This window comes from Asparagus officinalis, chromosome 7 (assembly GCF_001876935.1).
Source record: "Asparagus officinalis chromosome 7, Aspof.V1, whole genome shotgun sequence".
Classification (NCBI taxonomy): domain Eukaryota; kingdom Viridiplantae; phylum Streptophyta; class Magnoliopsida; order Asparagales; family Asparagaceae; genus Asparagus; species Asparagus officinalis.
In genome coordinates this window covers 115839325-115855194 of record NC_033800.1, presented here as the reverse complement: position 1 = coordinate 115855194, position 15870 = coordinate 115839325, and the positions used below count along the sequence as shown (strand labels likewise).

General features: G+C 39.3%; 1 protein-coding gene across 1 annotated transcript; it reads right to left on the bottom strand.

The window, feature by feature from the left end:
* LOC109847670 lies at positions 13931-15040 on the bottom strand. The gene is made up of 5 exons (XM_020416900.1): positions 15010-15040; positions 14817-14933; positions 14559-14698; positions 14094-14448; positions 13931-14005 (listed from the first exon to the last, which is right to left on the bottom strand). Exons 2-5 carry the CDS (start codon positions 14919-14921, stop codon positions 13931-13933), a joined length of 675 nt encoding a protein of 224 aa, XP_020272489.1. The 5' UTR covers positions 14922-14933; positions 15010-15040.

The window sequence follows — 15870 nt, the reverse complement described above, 5'->3', positions numbered from 1 at the left end:
ACCAGTGGCGATTCGGCCAGTTCCGATCTAAGATCAGTTTTGTTTCGATTTTCACGGATTCTTTCAGGATTTGTTTGTTCCTGGGAATCCCAACTGATATGATATTATGGTTATACAGTTGTTAACTGAAGATAAAAAGGAATCCATCATTCTTATCCAAACATCCGCATCCGAGGCTTATAAATATGAGCCTAAGGCCTCCATTTTACAGACCTAGAGATCAAGACGACGAAGTGCTGGTGGATTGAGGAGTGGAGCACGAATTTCAGAGAGATCTTAGCGAAGTTTTCTCCATAATCAAAGTGAGAGTTCGAGAGATCCAGAACTTGTTTTATCCCCTATTCCTCCGGATTTAATCTTGGTCTTAAATCTCGAGAAGAGCTGTGATCTTCTTGGTCAAGATCACTGCTGCTGCGATTACTTCCTTTGTGAAGTGAAAGTATTGATTATCCATCTTTTGCTCACCGGATCTAATCCGTAGGCGGTCCACGGATAAACCCCGGCACCAGCAATGATCCCGCACAAACAATAGGCGATAAACATCTATTGTGTGTAGTTTGAGAGAAAATTATAATTTTTGATTTAAAGTCTTATAAAAAGATTATTTTTCTGAGTTTATTGTAAGCGTTTGAAGTTGTAATGGACTCATTAAAGAAATCAATTTTCCACCCAAACACGCTAGCGACTACAGCGGGAACCGACAGCCTTTCTGCGAAGGCTGATGTGTCGCAACCTCGAATTCTCATCCCGGTTGAAGAAGAGGTCGAATATGAGTTTGACCAGCAGAAGTACGAGGAGTACTTGTCCTCCTCTCCCAGATCCGCCTCTCCTCGCAAATCCAGGAAGGTTCGCTGGTCTTCGGATTTGAAGACCCAAGAAGATCTCCCCGTCACTGCTGCATTCGTGGCTCGCAACGCCCCGCCGGCATCCAACGAGGCCGAAGCCGCAGATCTGAACCCCTTGAGCAAAGAGTTGACTACTGATAGCGTGCCCATTCTATTAAAGAGAGCACGTCAGAGACGGCGACAACGCCTCGCGCGCCAGCTAGCCAAGGCCTTAGAGCCAGTTAATGGAGTCCGCTATGAAGCGGATCTGAAGTCCAGGAGGCACCAAGTGCCGCAACAACGAACAACCAACCCCTCCAACTCAATGACGAATGAATGGATCCGCATTAAAAGGACGCGTTCAACCCTTGAAGAACGGATCTAGAAACGTTGTGCGTTATTCGTGCATGTCCGAGCTCTCATGCAGGAGGCGCAGAAATTGAAACAAGAAGAGGTGGTCAAGAAGCCACCAAGATCACGCCGAGTCTAGAGGCCAAAATCCAAACCGGCGTTAAAAATAACCCAAACGGTGCCCGAAGGCGTCGAAAAACTAAAAAACCACTTGCTGGCTCGGTCAGAACCGAGCCACCAAAGGGTGGTTCGGGCAAAAGTCGGACTGGTTTGATCTGTTTCGCCGCTGGTTCGCTTCCTGGAGTCCCGTCTGAGTTTTCGACGGCCCCTATTACTGTCCCGGCAAATCAAGTACTTCTGGTGAAGCCTCACGACCACGGAGACTTGTCCCATTTCAAGATGAGGATGGCGGATTGCCTAGGTCCTTTGCATGAGGATCAAGGAAAGGTTTCGATCAAATAACACTTGGGTCCAGTGACTGAACCACGAACAACCACTCGAGCTGGGGGTCGCACACACTCTCGCAATAAGTTAGAGCCTTCCTATAATAGGAAAACCCCTACACTTGACTGCCTCGAACGGCGAATTGAAGTCCAAGAGCCTGTCAAGAGTTCGCACTCCCAAAAGCGTAGCTCCAAACGTGTGACTCTTAAGAACGCCAATAAGGCAGCAAGCTCTCAGAAGGAAACGTGTTGGTTAGACGATGGCGTTATACCTGAGGAGTCGTGCCAACACACGATAGGTTGCTTTGGTCATCTGATCGACGAGTTGTACTATCAGACTGGGGGTACGAACAAGTCTCGAAAGAGAAGTACCTGAGAAACAGAATCTCACTGCCCATGCGCCAAACTAGTTAGGGCAGTATTATCAGCGTGTAGCTACCCTAAGACCACTCCTCAGAGGGTTTTGGCATTCGAGAGGATCTCCAACGGAATGACTAAGTCCAAGCCAAAACGCTTCTGCAAGAAACGATTGGTCGCTCAAGATGACGAACTTCCAGAAGTCACAATTAACATGGCTGATAAAGGAAAATCGACTCGACCTTCTAATTCTAACCCGCTAGTATCGCATCGTCTAACTCAGCTACGCGCAGGGACTACTAGAAGTAGGGATTATCAGAGAATGCAGAGGGGATTATTCTCGGATAATGAAGCGTCAGATAATAACTATGTAGTTGTTTCTGACAATACGGTATCCAGCCCAGGATAATCCCGCGAGGTATTTATGATCAACACCGAGCAAATGGACAAAATCACTGAGGATGCCCTGGCTAAGCAAAAGGAGAGCTTCAAGTTCAAAATGGAAATGGCTATGATGCAGATGAGAGAGGAGCATGACCAACAGATCCAAGCCTTGTCGAATCAGATAGGTGAATCTAGTCGTCGTAACAATGTTAGCCAAGCAGCTAGCGATTCAGATATGGATGAACACCTTAATGTTGATAACCCTCCTGTTGATTAGAACGCTGGGGGTGGTCCCACCAATGATAACAACATTAGGGGTGGTCCCGTTGTTCCTCTAAAAAATCGTCCGAAGCATGATACGGACGAGGACGAAAAGATGAAGGACCTCGAGAGAAAAATCAACGCTCTGATGTCTGCTCGAGAGGTAAAGAGAACTAGTATTTCGTATCCTTACCCACGAGAGTGGGATTCAATACCATACCTGGCGAAGTTCAACCTGACCAACTTCACGCCATTCGACGGGAAGGGTTCGCCCACTCAGCATCTGATTTACTTCATGTCTCACTTAGGCATGATCTCTAGTAATAAGGCATTGATGGTCCGGTCATTCGTGGACATCCTTCGCGGGCCCGCCTTCGATTGGTACCGTCGTCTCAAGCCTGGAAGCATCAATAGCTGGGATGACTTGGAGAGCTTATTCCTCACTCACTTCTTTGATGATGATGCTGAGGTGTCAATCAGGACACTCTTCGATGAGAAACAGGAATACGACAAGATGGTCGACGACTTCGTCAAGCGCTTCCGGAATAAGGCGATGAACTGCCGAGATCCGATCACAGAGGACTTCATCCTCCAAACCTGTCACAAAAACCTCTCTTTGGACGTATTGGAAGTTATGGGAGTAGTACCCTCCAATACCTGGAAAGAGTTGAAGATGCACGGAGAGCGGGCCGAATGCTTCCTTAGAAGGAAGAAGGCCGAGAGGAGCCAACCGACGACTAACCCTCCAAATTCAAGTTTCGTCTCCCGTGGTAAAGGGAAGGCCCCTACAGCTGCTGTTGATGCTAATCAGATGTCACAATAGCAATCCCGGAGATAACGAAACACTTCAGATCTGAGATTCTAAAAAGAGTACTCCTTCAAGGACGAAGACATTCCAGCCATTTTCGAATCCCTCCTTGAAAACAACAAGATCAAGCTACCACCTATCGTAGATCAGGAGGAAGCTGATAATACTTCGGATCCAAAGTACTGTGCGTACCACAGGAGGGTCCTTCATCCTACCAAGGCTTGTTTTGCTCTCAAAAATAGCATCCAAAACTTGATTGAAGCTGACGTCATAACGTGCAATTAAGTTGAATGAATACTCCGAAGAGTATACAAGTATAAACTGCTTCTCAATACTCTAACAGGTATACGAGTCTAAACTATTTCCTAATTTTAATGGGAAGTTCCTGGAAGAATATCGTATGTGATATTCTTAAGGATAACCCGACCATTCAGCTGAGTACAATGTTAGACCCAGTTTCATAAAGAAAGATGGGGATGGATGTAACGGGAAGTTCCCGAAAGAATGCTATATCAGGTGTTCTTAGGGATAACTCGGTCGCTACAAAAGGGGATGAATAAGAAACTCCCACTTGAATTCTAAATGCTTCCAAGAGTGAAACACGTCCAATTGCCGGGATTAGTTTCACCAACTTCCAAGCACTCTTTTGCTGAGACGAGATTTGATCACTTTGTTGGATTAATCTTCCCTCACAAAAAACTCCCACTGTTGTTGACGATTTACGATCTTCCACCACAAAATCTCTCATTGATCAAATTAATTAATGGTGGGTCCACTAAAATTCTTTTTGGTTTAATCCACCACAAAATCTCTCACTGATCAAATTAATTGACAGTGGGTCTACTAAAATTCTTTCTGGTTTAATCCATTCAAACTCACACTGTGTCTGTGCACTCAACACTCCCATTGTTAGAGTCAGGACATAATGTTTGTAATTTTAGTCTACTAATCTTTGACAATTGTTAAACCCCTTCGTATTAAGTCCTTATCACTTGACACCAAGAACCCCTACTGAGTGATTTGTACAAGTCAATACTTCCACTGTGATTTGTACTCTCACTCCTACTGTCCACTTGGTCAAACCTTCCTACAGTTAGGACTACAACCAAAATCCTCTTTCGATTCCTACCATGAACGAGAGGTCCACTTTCAAATTGAGCGATCAAACCTATAAAAGTTAGGATCATCTCAATCCTCCCACTCGGTCAAACCTTCCTACAGTTAGGACCACAACCAAAATCCTCTCTCGATTCCTTCTATGAACGAGAGGTCCACTTTCAAATTGAGCGATCAAACCTATAAAAGTTAGGAATCCACTTTCAAATTGAGCGATCAAACCTATAAAAGTTAGGATCATCTCAATCCTCCCACTCGGTCAAACATTCCTACAGTTAGGACCACAACCAAAATCCTCTCTCGATTCCTTCCATGAACGAGAGGTCCACTTTCAAATTGAGCGATCAAACCTATAAAAGTTAGGATTGTCTCAATCCTCCCACTCGGTCAAACCTTCCTACAGTTAGGACCACAATCAAAATCTCCTCTTGATTCCTTTCATGAACGAGAGGTCCACTTTCAAATCGAGCAATCAAACATTCCTACAGTTAGGGTCATCTCAAACCTCCTATTTAGTTAAACCTTCCTACAGTTAAAGCCAAAACCGCAATTCACTCTCGATAAACGAGAAACCCATCTTTAGTTCGGTAATCAAACTTTCCGACGGTTAGGATTATCCGAATCTTTTTGATTCTCGGAGTGGAGATCTTACTCTTAGTTTTACCTTCCCGGATTCTGGAAGTGGAGATCCCCTTTGAGTTTCCATTGGCAACTGGAGATAGAATATAAAATTCTTCTTCTTAAGCTTTGGGAGATAGAATATAAAATTCTTCCTCTCCCGCATCGGGTTCGTCTTTGCCCCAAGAGAAGACATAATCTTTGAACATTATAACTCCTAAAATCCGTGCTTCATACGCACAGGGAATTTTATCTCGAATCCTAAGTAGGGATAAGTCAATGCCTAACACACGTTGCCGGTTTAGTCTTTCACCGATTGAAAAAGACACCAGAATCCTAATCAGGGGAATTTTATCCCGAAGCCTAAGTAGGGATAAGTCAGCGCCTAACACGCGTTGCCGGTTAGTCTTTGATCGTAAAAAGGAAAAAATGCCACATATTCGACATTATGGCAAGCCGTTATTAATAACGCCAAAACTCACGCCTTACACGCTCGGGGAACTTTATCTCGACTCCTAAATATAGATAAGTCTACGCCTAACACGCATTGCCGGTTTAGTCTTTCGCCGAGTGAAGAAGACACTAGAATCCGAGTCTGGGGACTTTTATCCTGAATCCTAAGTAAGATGAGTCAGCGCCTAACACGCGTTACCGGATAGTCTATTCTCGTAAGAAAGACGAAGTCTACGTATTCAATATCATAGCACTAAGAGATTTAACTCTCTTAGCACAATATTACATGCAGAACGGACTTAAACAATCTGCATGCTAGCCCGACTCGAATGGTAGTCGGTAAAGGCACGCCAAATCCGTTGAAGACTGAGGGTTTGCCAAAAATTCTAAGTCTACGTCTAACACACGTCGCCGGGTAGTCTATTCCCGTAAGAAAGACGAAGTCTACGTATTCAATATCGTAGCACTAAGGGAGTTAACTCTCTTAGGGCATCTCCAACCATACCCTCCAAATTTCACCATCCAAATTGGAATATTCTAGGAATATTCTAATTTGGAGGGTGAAATTTGGAGGGTTGCTCCAACCCACACTTTCCAAATGTTTTTCTTTTTTTTTTGTCAAAAAAGCCATATAAATTAAATAATGTTGGATATAGTTTACGTTAATAATTTTATTATTATTAATTTATTTGGGAAAAAAATTATAACATTATAAAGGTGTCGATGAGAGCTTTAAAATGAACCCAATATTAATACTACAATACAATATATTAAAAAAGAAAAAATTCTGAAATAACAGTGAAAGCATACAAAGGAATGTAATTTAAAAGATAGGGAAGCTCATTTTATGCTTCGAAACGCACTAATTGAACATTTATGGTAGAAGCACGGCAACGAAGGAATGTAATTTAAATATTGTAATTTATGCTTGTATTTTCTTATGGAGCAAGTTAAAAGATCCTCGTATTTAAAATTTGGAGGGTCAAATTTGGAGATTTTGGAGATATGGAGGGTGGTTGGAGATGGTCTTAGCACAACGTTACATACGGAACGGACTTAAACAATCTGCATGCTAGCCCGACTCAAACGGTAGTCGGTAAAGGCTCATCAAACCCGTTAATGGTTGAGGGTTTGCCAAAAATCCTATAAATATGAGAGTCATTGACGCACTAGCTCCATTAGTTAGTCTCATGACTTGAGGATCCGACAACATTCGTACATGCAGATGAAACAGTTTAAACAGTTGGTCCTGCAGCCCCACATTTGGGACCGCCACGCTCCAATACCTTAAGAACTTAAACTGTATAAACTCCAGCAAACGTATGAGTATAAACTATGTTAACGTCGGTCAGCGTGTTACAGCAAAGGTTAACGCCGGTCAACGCAAAGGTCGATACCGGTCAACGCGTCGATGATTTCGCCAAAATAAGGCTAAGGAAACATTCCGGGTTAGGGGATGATTCTAGGGAGTTCAATCACATTCATATATAAATTCCCGACAAAGATAATCAGTTCAAAGTCAACTCAGCGAGATGAACCGAAATTAGCTCACCAATTTAGATTCGAGACTTCGACAACGGTCAGATGATAAACGCAGCACCAGAAGAATTTCAACTGTTCAACAAAATACTGAAGGGATTGAAATGTGAAGAAGTCAAGAACTGAAATTGGTTATAGGTCCTTTAACACCGACTGAAGGTGTTGGCCTATCACGTCCAAAGTATTTTAGACTCCTCTATAAAAGAATGAGATTGAAACACTTTAGAGGGGGTATCTGTAGACGTATAAAAATGCCTGTAGGTTCCCGTATATAACTCAAGACGAAGGGGAGGCAATAAATATCATCATCCAAGTCGAGAAGATTTACTCAAGCGATCCGCGCATTCACAAAACATACGAAGCGAATCGAGGAAGCGTATCAGTCAGCGAAACGATGAAATACACATAAACGACGAAACAAGTCAAACCCTGGAAAACCAAGAAAGCCCCTGGCGGCCGAGTCGCCTCAAAACGACTCGGCCAGGCCAGTGACTCGGCCATGGGCCGAGCCCTGAACCACCATTTGGTGGCTCGGCCAAGGCCGAGCCACCAAGTGGCGATTCGGCCAATTCCGATCCAAAATCAGTTTTGTTTCGGTTTTCACAGATTCTTTCAGGATTTGTTTGTTCCTGGGTGTCCCAACTGATATGATACTATGGTTATACAGTTATTAACTAAATATAAAGAGGAATCCATCATTCTTATCCAAACACCCGCATCCGAGGCCTATAAATATGAGCCTAAGGTCTCCATTTTACAGACCAAGAGATCAAGAGGACGAAGTGTTGCTGGATTGAGGAGTGGAGCACGAATTTCAGAGAGATCTTAGCGAAGTTTTGTCCATAATCAAAGTAAGAGTTCGAGAGATCCGGAACTTGTTTCATCCCCTATTCCTCCGGATTTAAGCTTGGTCTTAAATCTCGAGAAGAGTCGTGATCCTTCTTGGTCAAGATCATCGCTGCTGCGATTACTTCCTTCGTGAAGTGAAAGCATTGATTATCCATCCTTTGCTCACCGGATCTAATCCGTAGGCGGTCTACGGAAAAACCCCGGCACCGGCAACGATCCCGCACAAACAATAGGCGATAAACATATATTGTGTGTAGTTTGAGAGAAAATTATAATTTTTGATTTAAAGTCTTATAAAAAGACTATTTTTCTGAGTTTATTGTAAGCGTTCGAAGTTGTAATGGACTCATTAAAGAAATCAATTTTCCACCCAAACAGATTTATGCATCAAAGTCGATGACCAACCGATTGTGTCTGAGGATGGAGCTTTATTCGTTAAAGATGGAAAAAGGTACTGTAGTTCAAGACCACATCAATGCCTTTAATCAGCTAGTTTGCCAACTTATAAATATTGATGATGAGATTGAAGAAGAGGAAGCGCTACTCCTATTGTCCTCATTGCTGAAATAGTACAAGCCGTTAGTTCAGACAATAATTGCTGGAAAGCAGACTTTGATGTTCGACGATATGACAACACTCCTACGTGAGAATGAAAGAATGATGGGAAAGGAGAGTGTATCTAATAGTGGTGAGAGTGAACTAGCTTTTGAAGGTTCTAATCGAGGGAGGTGTAAGGGGAGATGTGACAGTTATCGAGGAAGGTCAAAATCTTGGGCCCGATGCGACAGCAAAAGGAAGTGCTATTATTATAGAGAGAATGGTCACATTCAGTTTAGATATTCCTGTATGCGTGATGATTTAAAGAGTATTAGACAGATGAAGCTTCAAAAAAATAGGAAGAAGGTGGACTCCTCGGTTGTTGTGTGTGATGAAGATGTGGTGTTGTTGATGCAGAGTACAGTTATTGATGCGTGTAACACTTGGGTTTTAGATTTTGTAGCCTCTATGCACGTTTGCAACAATAAAAATTATTTTGACACATTAAAAACAGATGAAGAATTTGACGACGTGATTGTTGGAAACAACGAGAAAATGAAGGTTGAAGGTGTTGGAAGTGCTCGCCTCAAGTTTCACACTAGAAAGGTCAGAATTCTTTATAATGTAAGATATGTGCCGTCATGTGGTGCTAATTTAATTTTGTTGGGTGAGATGGCATCGCGTGGGTACAGGTATATGGGTGAAGGAGAGTGATGAAAAGTGTATAAAGATGGTGATTTAATTTTACGAGGGAGGAAGAATAGCAACTATATTTGTTATTTAGATGAGCAATCCGTTAATGTTATAGATTACTCTTCTCAGACTCTTGTCCACAAGGGAGAGGTGAAGAACAAGAAGAAGAGAGTGAGTTTTTCTGAAGGCGTTGAGATACTTGGAGATTTTTTTATTACGGTGGAGGTGCCACAGCGAGATAGATGAAAGTGTGAAAGAAATAGACGACTCTAGCGGGAGTGACAAAGTTTTAAGATAACGATGATATATCTTCAAGAAAGTTTGGGAATTAAATCCAAGGTGGAGATCTATCATGATTAGGATACTGAGTTTCATCATGATTAGAAGTTTGAATCATATTCTAATTAGGAAGTTAGGCTAGAGATAGGGTTTTGGTTTCCTTATCTATATTCTTCTATTGTTGGAGAAAAAACTAAGAGTAGAGAGAAGGAGAGAGAGTGTTTGGTAGTCTTTGTCTGTGCAAAAGATTGTAATTTAGAGGTGATAGTGGATTGATTTTTAATCCTGTGGTTTTTTCCTGTTGAAGGTTTTCCACGTTAAATCTTGTGTGATTCTATTTACTGCATTTGATTGTTTTTTAGGGTTTTTACGAGATCTAAAAATCCTAACACTATCATGAACAAGTGTTGTAAAAGATGGAGGAAAAAAGGGCGCTTAAACGGCTTCAACTGTCACTTAAACGTTTTGCCCTTAGTCGTTTTTCTCTTGAAAAGCCCATCCAAAAGCAGAAGCAACACCAAAATCTGTCAAAAAATAGTCACTAAAACCAAATGCCCCAAAATATAGCCACTAAAAGTGTTCCTTTTGGTAATTTACATTAAGTCATTAACTCATTGACAATTTAATGAACATAGTCTACTACATGTTAGTTTATCATATCACATGTATAATAATTTGTTTAATGTTGTGTCATTGAATCTAAGTATTATGACTCATTTATTTCATGCCTAGGATCTCTATAAACATCACATATGCATTTGTAGAATTTTTTTTCTCTAATTTTTTGCTTGTTTTATAAATTTAATATGTTTTCCCTTAGTTTTTTTCTGAATTTTTATCCCTATTCAAAAATAATAGAAATAAAAAAAATTGATTTTGTGTTTTTTTCCTACATAAGTCCCAAAAAGCCTAAGCAGCACCTTGTTATTTCACTCCATTCCCTAATTTCCACAAACTTACCATAAACTTTTACCCTAAGGTTCACCCTATTCTTCGGCATTGTTTAAGTTTAGGTATTTTTATTTCGTATTAATATTTGCAAAATGCAAAACTCCTTAACTTTATTATCGTTTTGTAAAATTTAGCAAAAGTATTCAACCAAAATAGACAAAGGATAACATCTTGCAATATCAAAAGCAACAAGAATAGTCGAAAGTACAGAATTGTGTCCCTCAGCCATTGGCATTTCCAATCCCAAGCACCTCATCTGAATAGATCATGAGGTAGCAATCTTCCTCTGTTTTCTTAAGCACCCTCTTCCTTCTTAGATTTTCCTTCTTAGATTCTTCTTTCTTCTTCTTTGAAGTATTTTCCCCCTTTTTTCACTACTACACAAGGGTTATTTTTGTGGATTTCAGTCCATAAGTATTTATGTTTATTTTAGTATTTTGCCGACCAATTTGTAATGCATATGGCCTTTATGTTCTGCGTCTATGGCCTGGCAATGACTAGGTTTGCAAATGGGTTTAGATAAGTCCGACCCTATCCATATCTATATCCGATTATGCCCGATTAAAAAATAAAGATTATTGTCCTTTTCTTAGCCTGATGTGGGATATCAATAGATTATCTACTATTTCAAATCAAATATGGATATAAATACAGTTTAAGGGAAAAAATCAAATAGAAACATGGATATCCATTTGAAGTTAATTTTAATACAAATATAACATACAAATTGGTTTATAACTAATCAGAGATTTTTTTTTAGCAGCTACCAATGAGCACTCATTAAAGGATGAGATGAATAGAAAGAGAATAGGTAAGAAGAGAAATTACTGCAAACTAGGAGGAGTGATCTACTTACTATTCATTTATCTCTATTTCTTTCATCCTTAACGAGTGCTCATGAGCACCCATTAGATAAACACAGGACACGAACAAATAAGTAAAGGAGTATGAACAATTCACACGTGCCTTTCCTCTCCCCCAAAATAAATTATTTTTTCCTAAGGTTTTAAAACACATTCTCCTAGTCATTACTTCCTCTGGTTGTTGTGGTAACAAACACAATGCTATAGTTGCCTTTTTATGATATGTATCTAATCCGTTTGCACTTCTAGATACAAGTTTGATGTAAAAATATCCCCATGTGTTTTTACTCATCCATGTGAAAATTGCACTTAACGTCATCAGGAGGTTTATACAAAAAAGCCTTAAAGTTAAAGGGGTTTCCCAATGTCCTCTAAACTTAAGGGGTTTACTGATATATTGTAAGGTATGGGGATGTCCCATAAATATAAGGGGAAAATGCTTCCGACCCCCAAAAGCTAAGGAAACGTGCTTCCCACCCCTAAGACTTTGTCAACGGGTGTTTTACCCCCAAAAATAAAAATTATATTTTCTGAGCCCCCAAAACACAAAACCCAAGATATTAAAATATGTGAAGATATAATACCCTTCTCTCTCTCTTTCTTTTTTTATTAAAATATGATGATGATTATTTTATTATTTTTGTTTTCTCTCTCTTTATCATGATGTACTAAGATGATAGTTGAAATGATTGATGAGGATTATTTTATTATTTTTGTTTTTTATTATTTTGGTTGTTTGTATTGGGAGATTGTTAAAGTTACGGGTTAATTGTTAAGGTTACGAGTTAATTGTTAATGTTACGGGTCAATTGTTAAGGTTATGAATCCTCTCTCACTCTCTCTCTCTCTTTATTAAAATATGATGAGGATTATTTTATTATTTTTGTTTTCTCTCTCTCTCTCTTTATCATGATGTACTAAGATGATAGTTGAAATGATTGATGAGGATTATTTTATTATTTTTGTTTTTTATTATTTTGGTTGTTTGTATTGGGAGATTGTTAAAGTTACGGGTTAAATGTTAAGGTTAGGAATTAATTGTTAATGTTACGGGTCAATTGTTAAGGTTATGAATCCTCTCTCTCTCTCTCTCTCTCTCTCTCTTTTTTTATTAAAAATATAATGAGAATTATTTTATTATTTTTGTTTTCTCTCTCTCTTTATCATGATGTACCAAGAGGATAGTTGAAATGATTGATGAGGATTATTTTATTATTTTTGTTTTTTATTATTTTGGTTGTTTGTATTGGGAGGTTGTTAAAGTTACGGGTTGATTGTTAAGGTTACGGGTTGGTTGTTAAGGTTAAGGGTTTGTTGTTAAGGTTATGAATCCTCACTCTCTCTCTTTCTTTTTTTATTAAAATATGATGGGGATTATTTTATTATTTTTGTTTTCTCTCTCTCTTTATCATGATGTACCAAGAGGATAGTTGAAATGATTGATGAGGATTATTTTATTATTTTTATTTTTTATTATTTTGGTTGTTTGTATTAGGAGGTTGTTAAAGTTACGGGTTGATTGTTAAGGTTACGGGTTGGTTGTTAAGGTTAAGGGTTTGTTGTTAAGGTTGTGGATTTGTTGTTAAGGTTATGGATTTGTTGTTAAGGTTACGGGTTTAATTGTTAAGGTTACGGGTTCAATTGTTAAGGTTACGGGTTTAATTGTTAAGGTTACGTATTTAATTGTTAAGGTTACGGGTTTAATTGTTACGGTTACGGTTTATTAATTGTTAAGGTTACGGTTTAATTGTTAAGATTACGGGTTTAATTGTTAAGGTTACGGGTCAATTGTTAAGGTTACTGGTTTAATTATTACGGTTATGGTTTTAATTGTTAAGGTTACGGGTTTAATTGTTAAGGTTACCACTAGTAGAAAAACGATCAACTTAGACGGAAATTTCCATCTAGGTTGATTGCAATTCCGTCTAGATTAGGTCATCTAGACGGAATTCCGTCTAGTTTGAGTGGTTTATTTTTCTTCCGTCTAGATTGCTTCAAACTAGACGGAATTCCGTCTAGATTGATCAATCTAGACGGAAGTCAACCTAGACGGAATAAAGAATTCCGTCTTGGTTGTCAACCTAGACGGAAATTCCGTCTAGGTTGGCAACCCAGACGGAATTCTGTCTGGGTTGCCAACCCAGACGGAATTTCCGTCTGGGTTGCCAACCCAGATGGATTTCCGTCTGGTTTGGCAACCCAGACGGAAATTCCGTCTGGGTTGGTTTTTTACAACCTAGACGGAAATTCCGTCTAGGTTGATTCAATCTAGACGGAATTCCGTCTAGATTGCTTTTTTTCAGGAAAAAAAATTAATTAAAATTTGTATTTCCCTGTACAATTACATTAATACATCCAAAAAATACTGTACACGCCACATTCAACCATCCAATCATAATCAAAATTCATAACAATTTCATTCAAAAACATCTATATAACCAAATCCAACCATCCACTTCAAAATATACATCAATCAGTTCCGTCTAAAGCACATCCAACAACATATATACTAACAATGCCAGTGACTAAGATATGATACACGACATGAATAAATGTAGTGTTATAACAAATAAAACTGTTTATTACATTAAAAATAAAAAAACCTCATCCATCGTCGTCGGCGGGGGTATCTCTATCCCGATTACGAGAACGGGTGCTGCTCCCTCCAATATCTCCACTCTGAATGTTTAATTGAATAATCATTATGTGGTGTTTGATAACATATTAAATAAAAATGAATTTATAAATATAATAAAAAATATGGTACCTGTACACTACTCTGTCTAGCACCGGAATTATCGCCAATCGAGCTAATGATCCGTATGACACCACCATACACGCTATAAGGAATAGCACCGCCTAAATATTGTATAACATACCCCATGAGATCGTCCATCGAGTTCGCCGTCAGCGCAACTCTAGTCATCTCATTAGTCACCTGAATATGCAGCTCCGGGTCAATTTTGTCAATCAGATACGCAGAGATACGTGCGACAAATGGCATAGCCTGGAAACTGCTTGTGGCTGCTCTATGCGATGTAGATGGTGTGGAGGATGTTGTGGACGATCTAATGCTTATACCGGGTGAAGCTCCGACACCATGCAGAGGATATCTTCCTCTCCTATTATTAGGGAGAAATAAATATTAAACTTTGCTCTCAAATTCAATAATGGTAAACAAATATAAATAGTATGTAGTATTCAAATTGATTCGATTTTTCACCATCCTTACCTATTATGACCCATCAGGTTCTGTGTGAGATTGATGTTCTCCTCTGCAGAAAGCATGTGAGGGTCTGGCTCGGTTTGTTCCTCCTCCTCCTGCGAAATGTAGACAGATGCAGCCTCCTTGGATGCGGTCTTAAATCCCTCCTAAAGCACAAATTTATAGTTAATTCAAGATAATGATCATATTATTTGTGTTCTCGTTTCCTCGTAATGTTAACAAAATAGAATTAATAATACTACTCAAGATATGTATAAGTCTCACCACTAACTCGAGATTTGCCGTGATCTTATCCCGATTCCTCTCATCACCCCTATATTGTTCACGAAAAGTACCATATGCCGCTCTGGCCCTCAAGTGTATCGGCATAAATGATTTCCCCTGTCATATTATAAATTATGAGATTTCATAATCATACTAAACATTAAGATCTTTTAAATCTTTAAATGACATATACCGTATCTTGACAATAAACATCCTCCAGATTGGCGTAGGAGTGTGAGCCCAAGTGATGGTCATGCAGCTTCTTTCTTCTATTTTCTGACCCCTTCGTGGATTTATTCTTTAAAAAAATTCTGTAAATATAAAATGAAATAATATCTTAAAATTATAAACTAAATTTCATGAAACTAACCTTGGCGGCATCGCTGTCCCAATACATGAGGAGAGCCGTGAAATGAATCTCGTCAACTCGGTCATCGAGGTTTAAAAACCTCTGCCAGTCCTCCTCATACCTGTCATAGGTTTCATGTTTGATCTCATGCCTCCATTGTTTGAGGACTGCTTCAACCTTGACATTAAACACATAATTCCAAGCACCCTCAAAGTCCTCAAGGCAGAAGCAGTCCTGTAGATTTACATACACATTTAGTAAGGATAATTTAATATCAATTACTAATTATTAATAAATAAAAATCTAAAACAATATGCATTTACCATAAGCGCAGTCCATATCGCCTCGTATGCGGTCCATGGTAATTCTCAAAAATAAAAATAAGGGTTGATAATGATCGCTCTACGCACGAGAACCCCAATATATGCATTCAATCGGGTTGACCAAGGACCAACGGGCAAATTAGAACTATTCCACCTAATAATGCCCATCATTCCTCTTGGCGGTTGTTTAGAATCAGGCTTACCTCCGCCACGTCGTCCCTCTATGTGATCCTTCTTAGCACCTACAATAATGACAACATGATAATATATCATATAATATACAAATGTGAAAATTAAAAGTATTTATATAATTTACCATTCGCTATCTCTCTTTCTTTTGCTGCGAGTGCAACAGCTTTCCTAGTCTCCAACATAGGAAGCA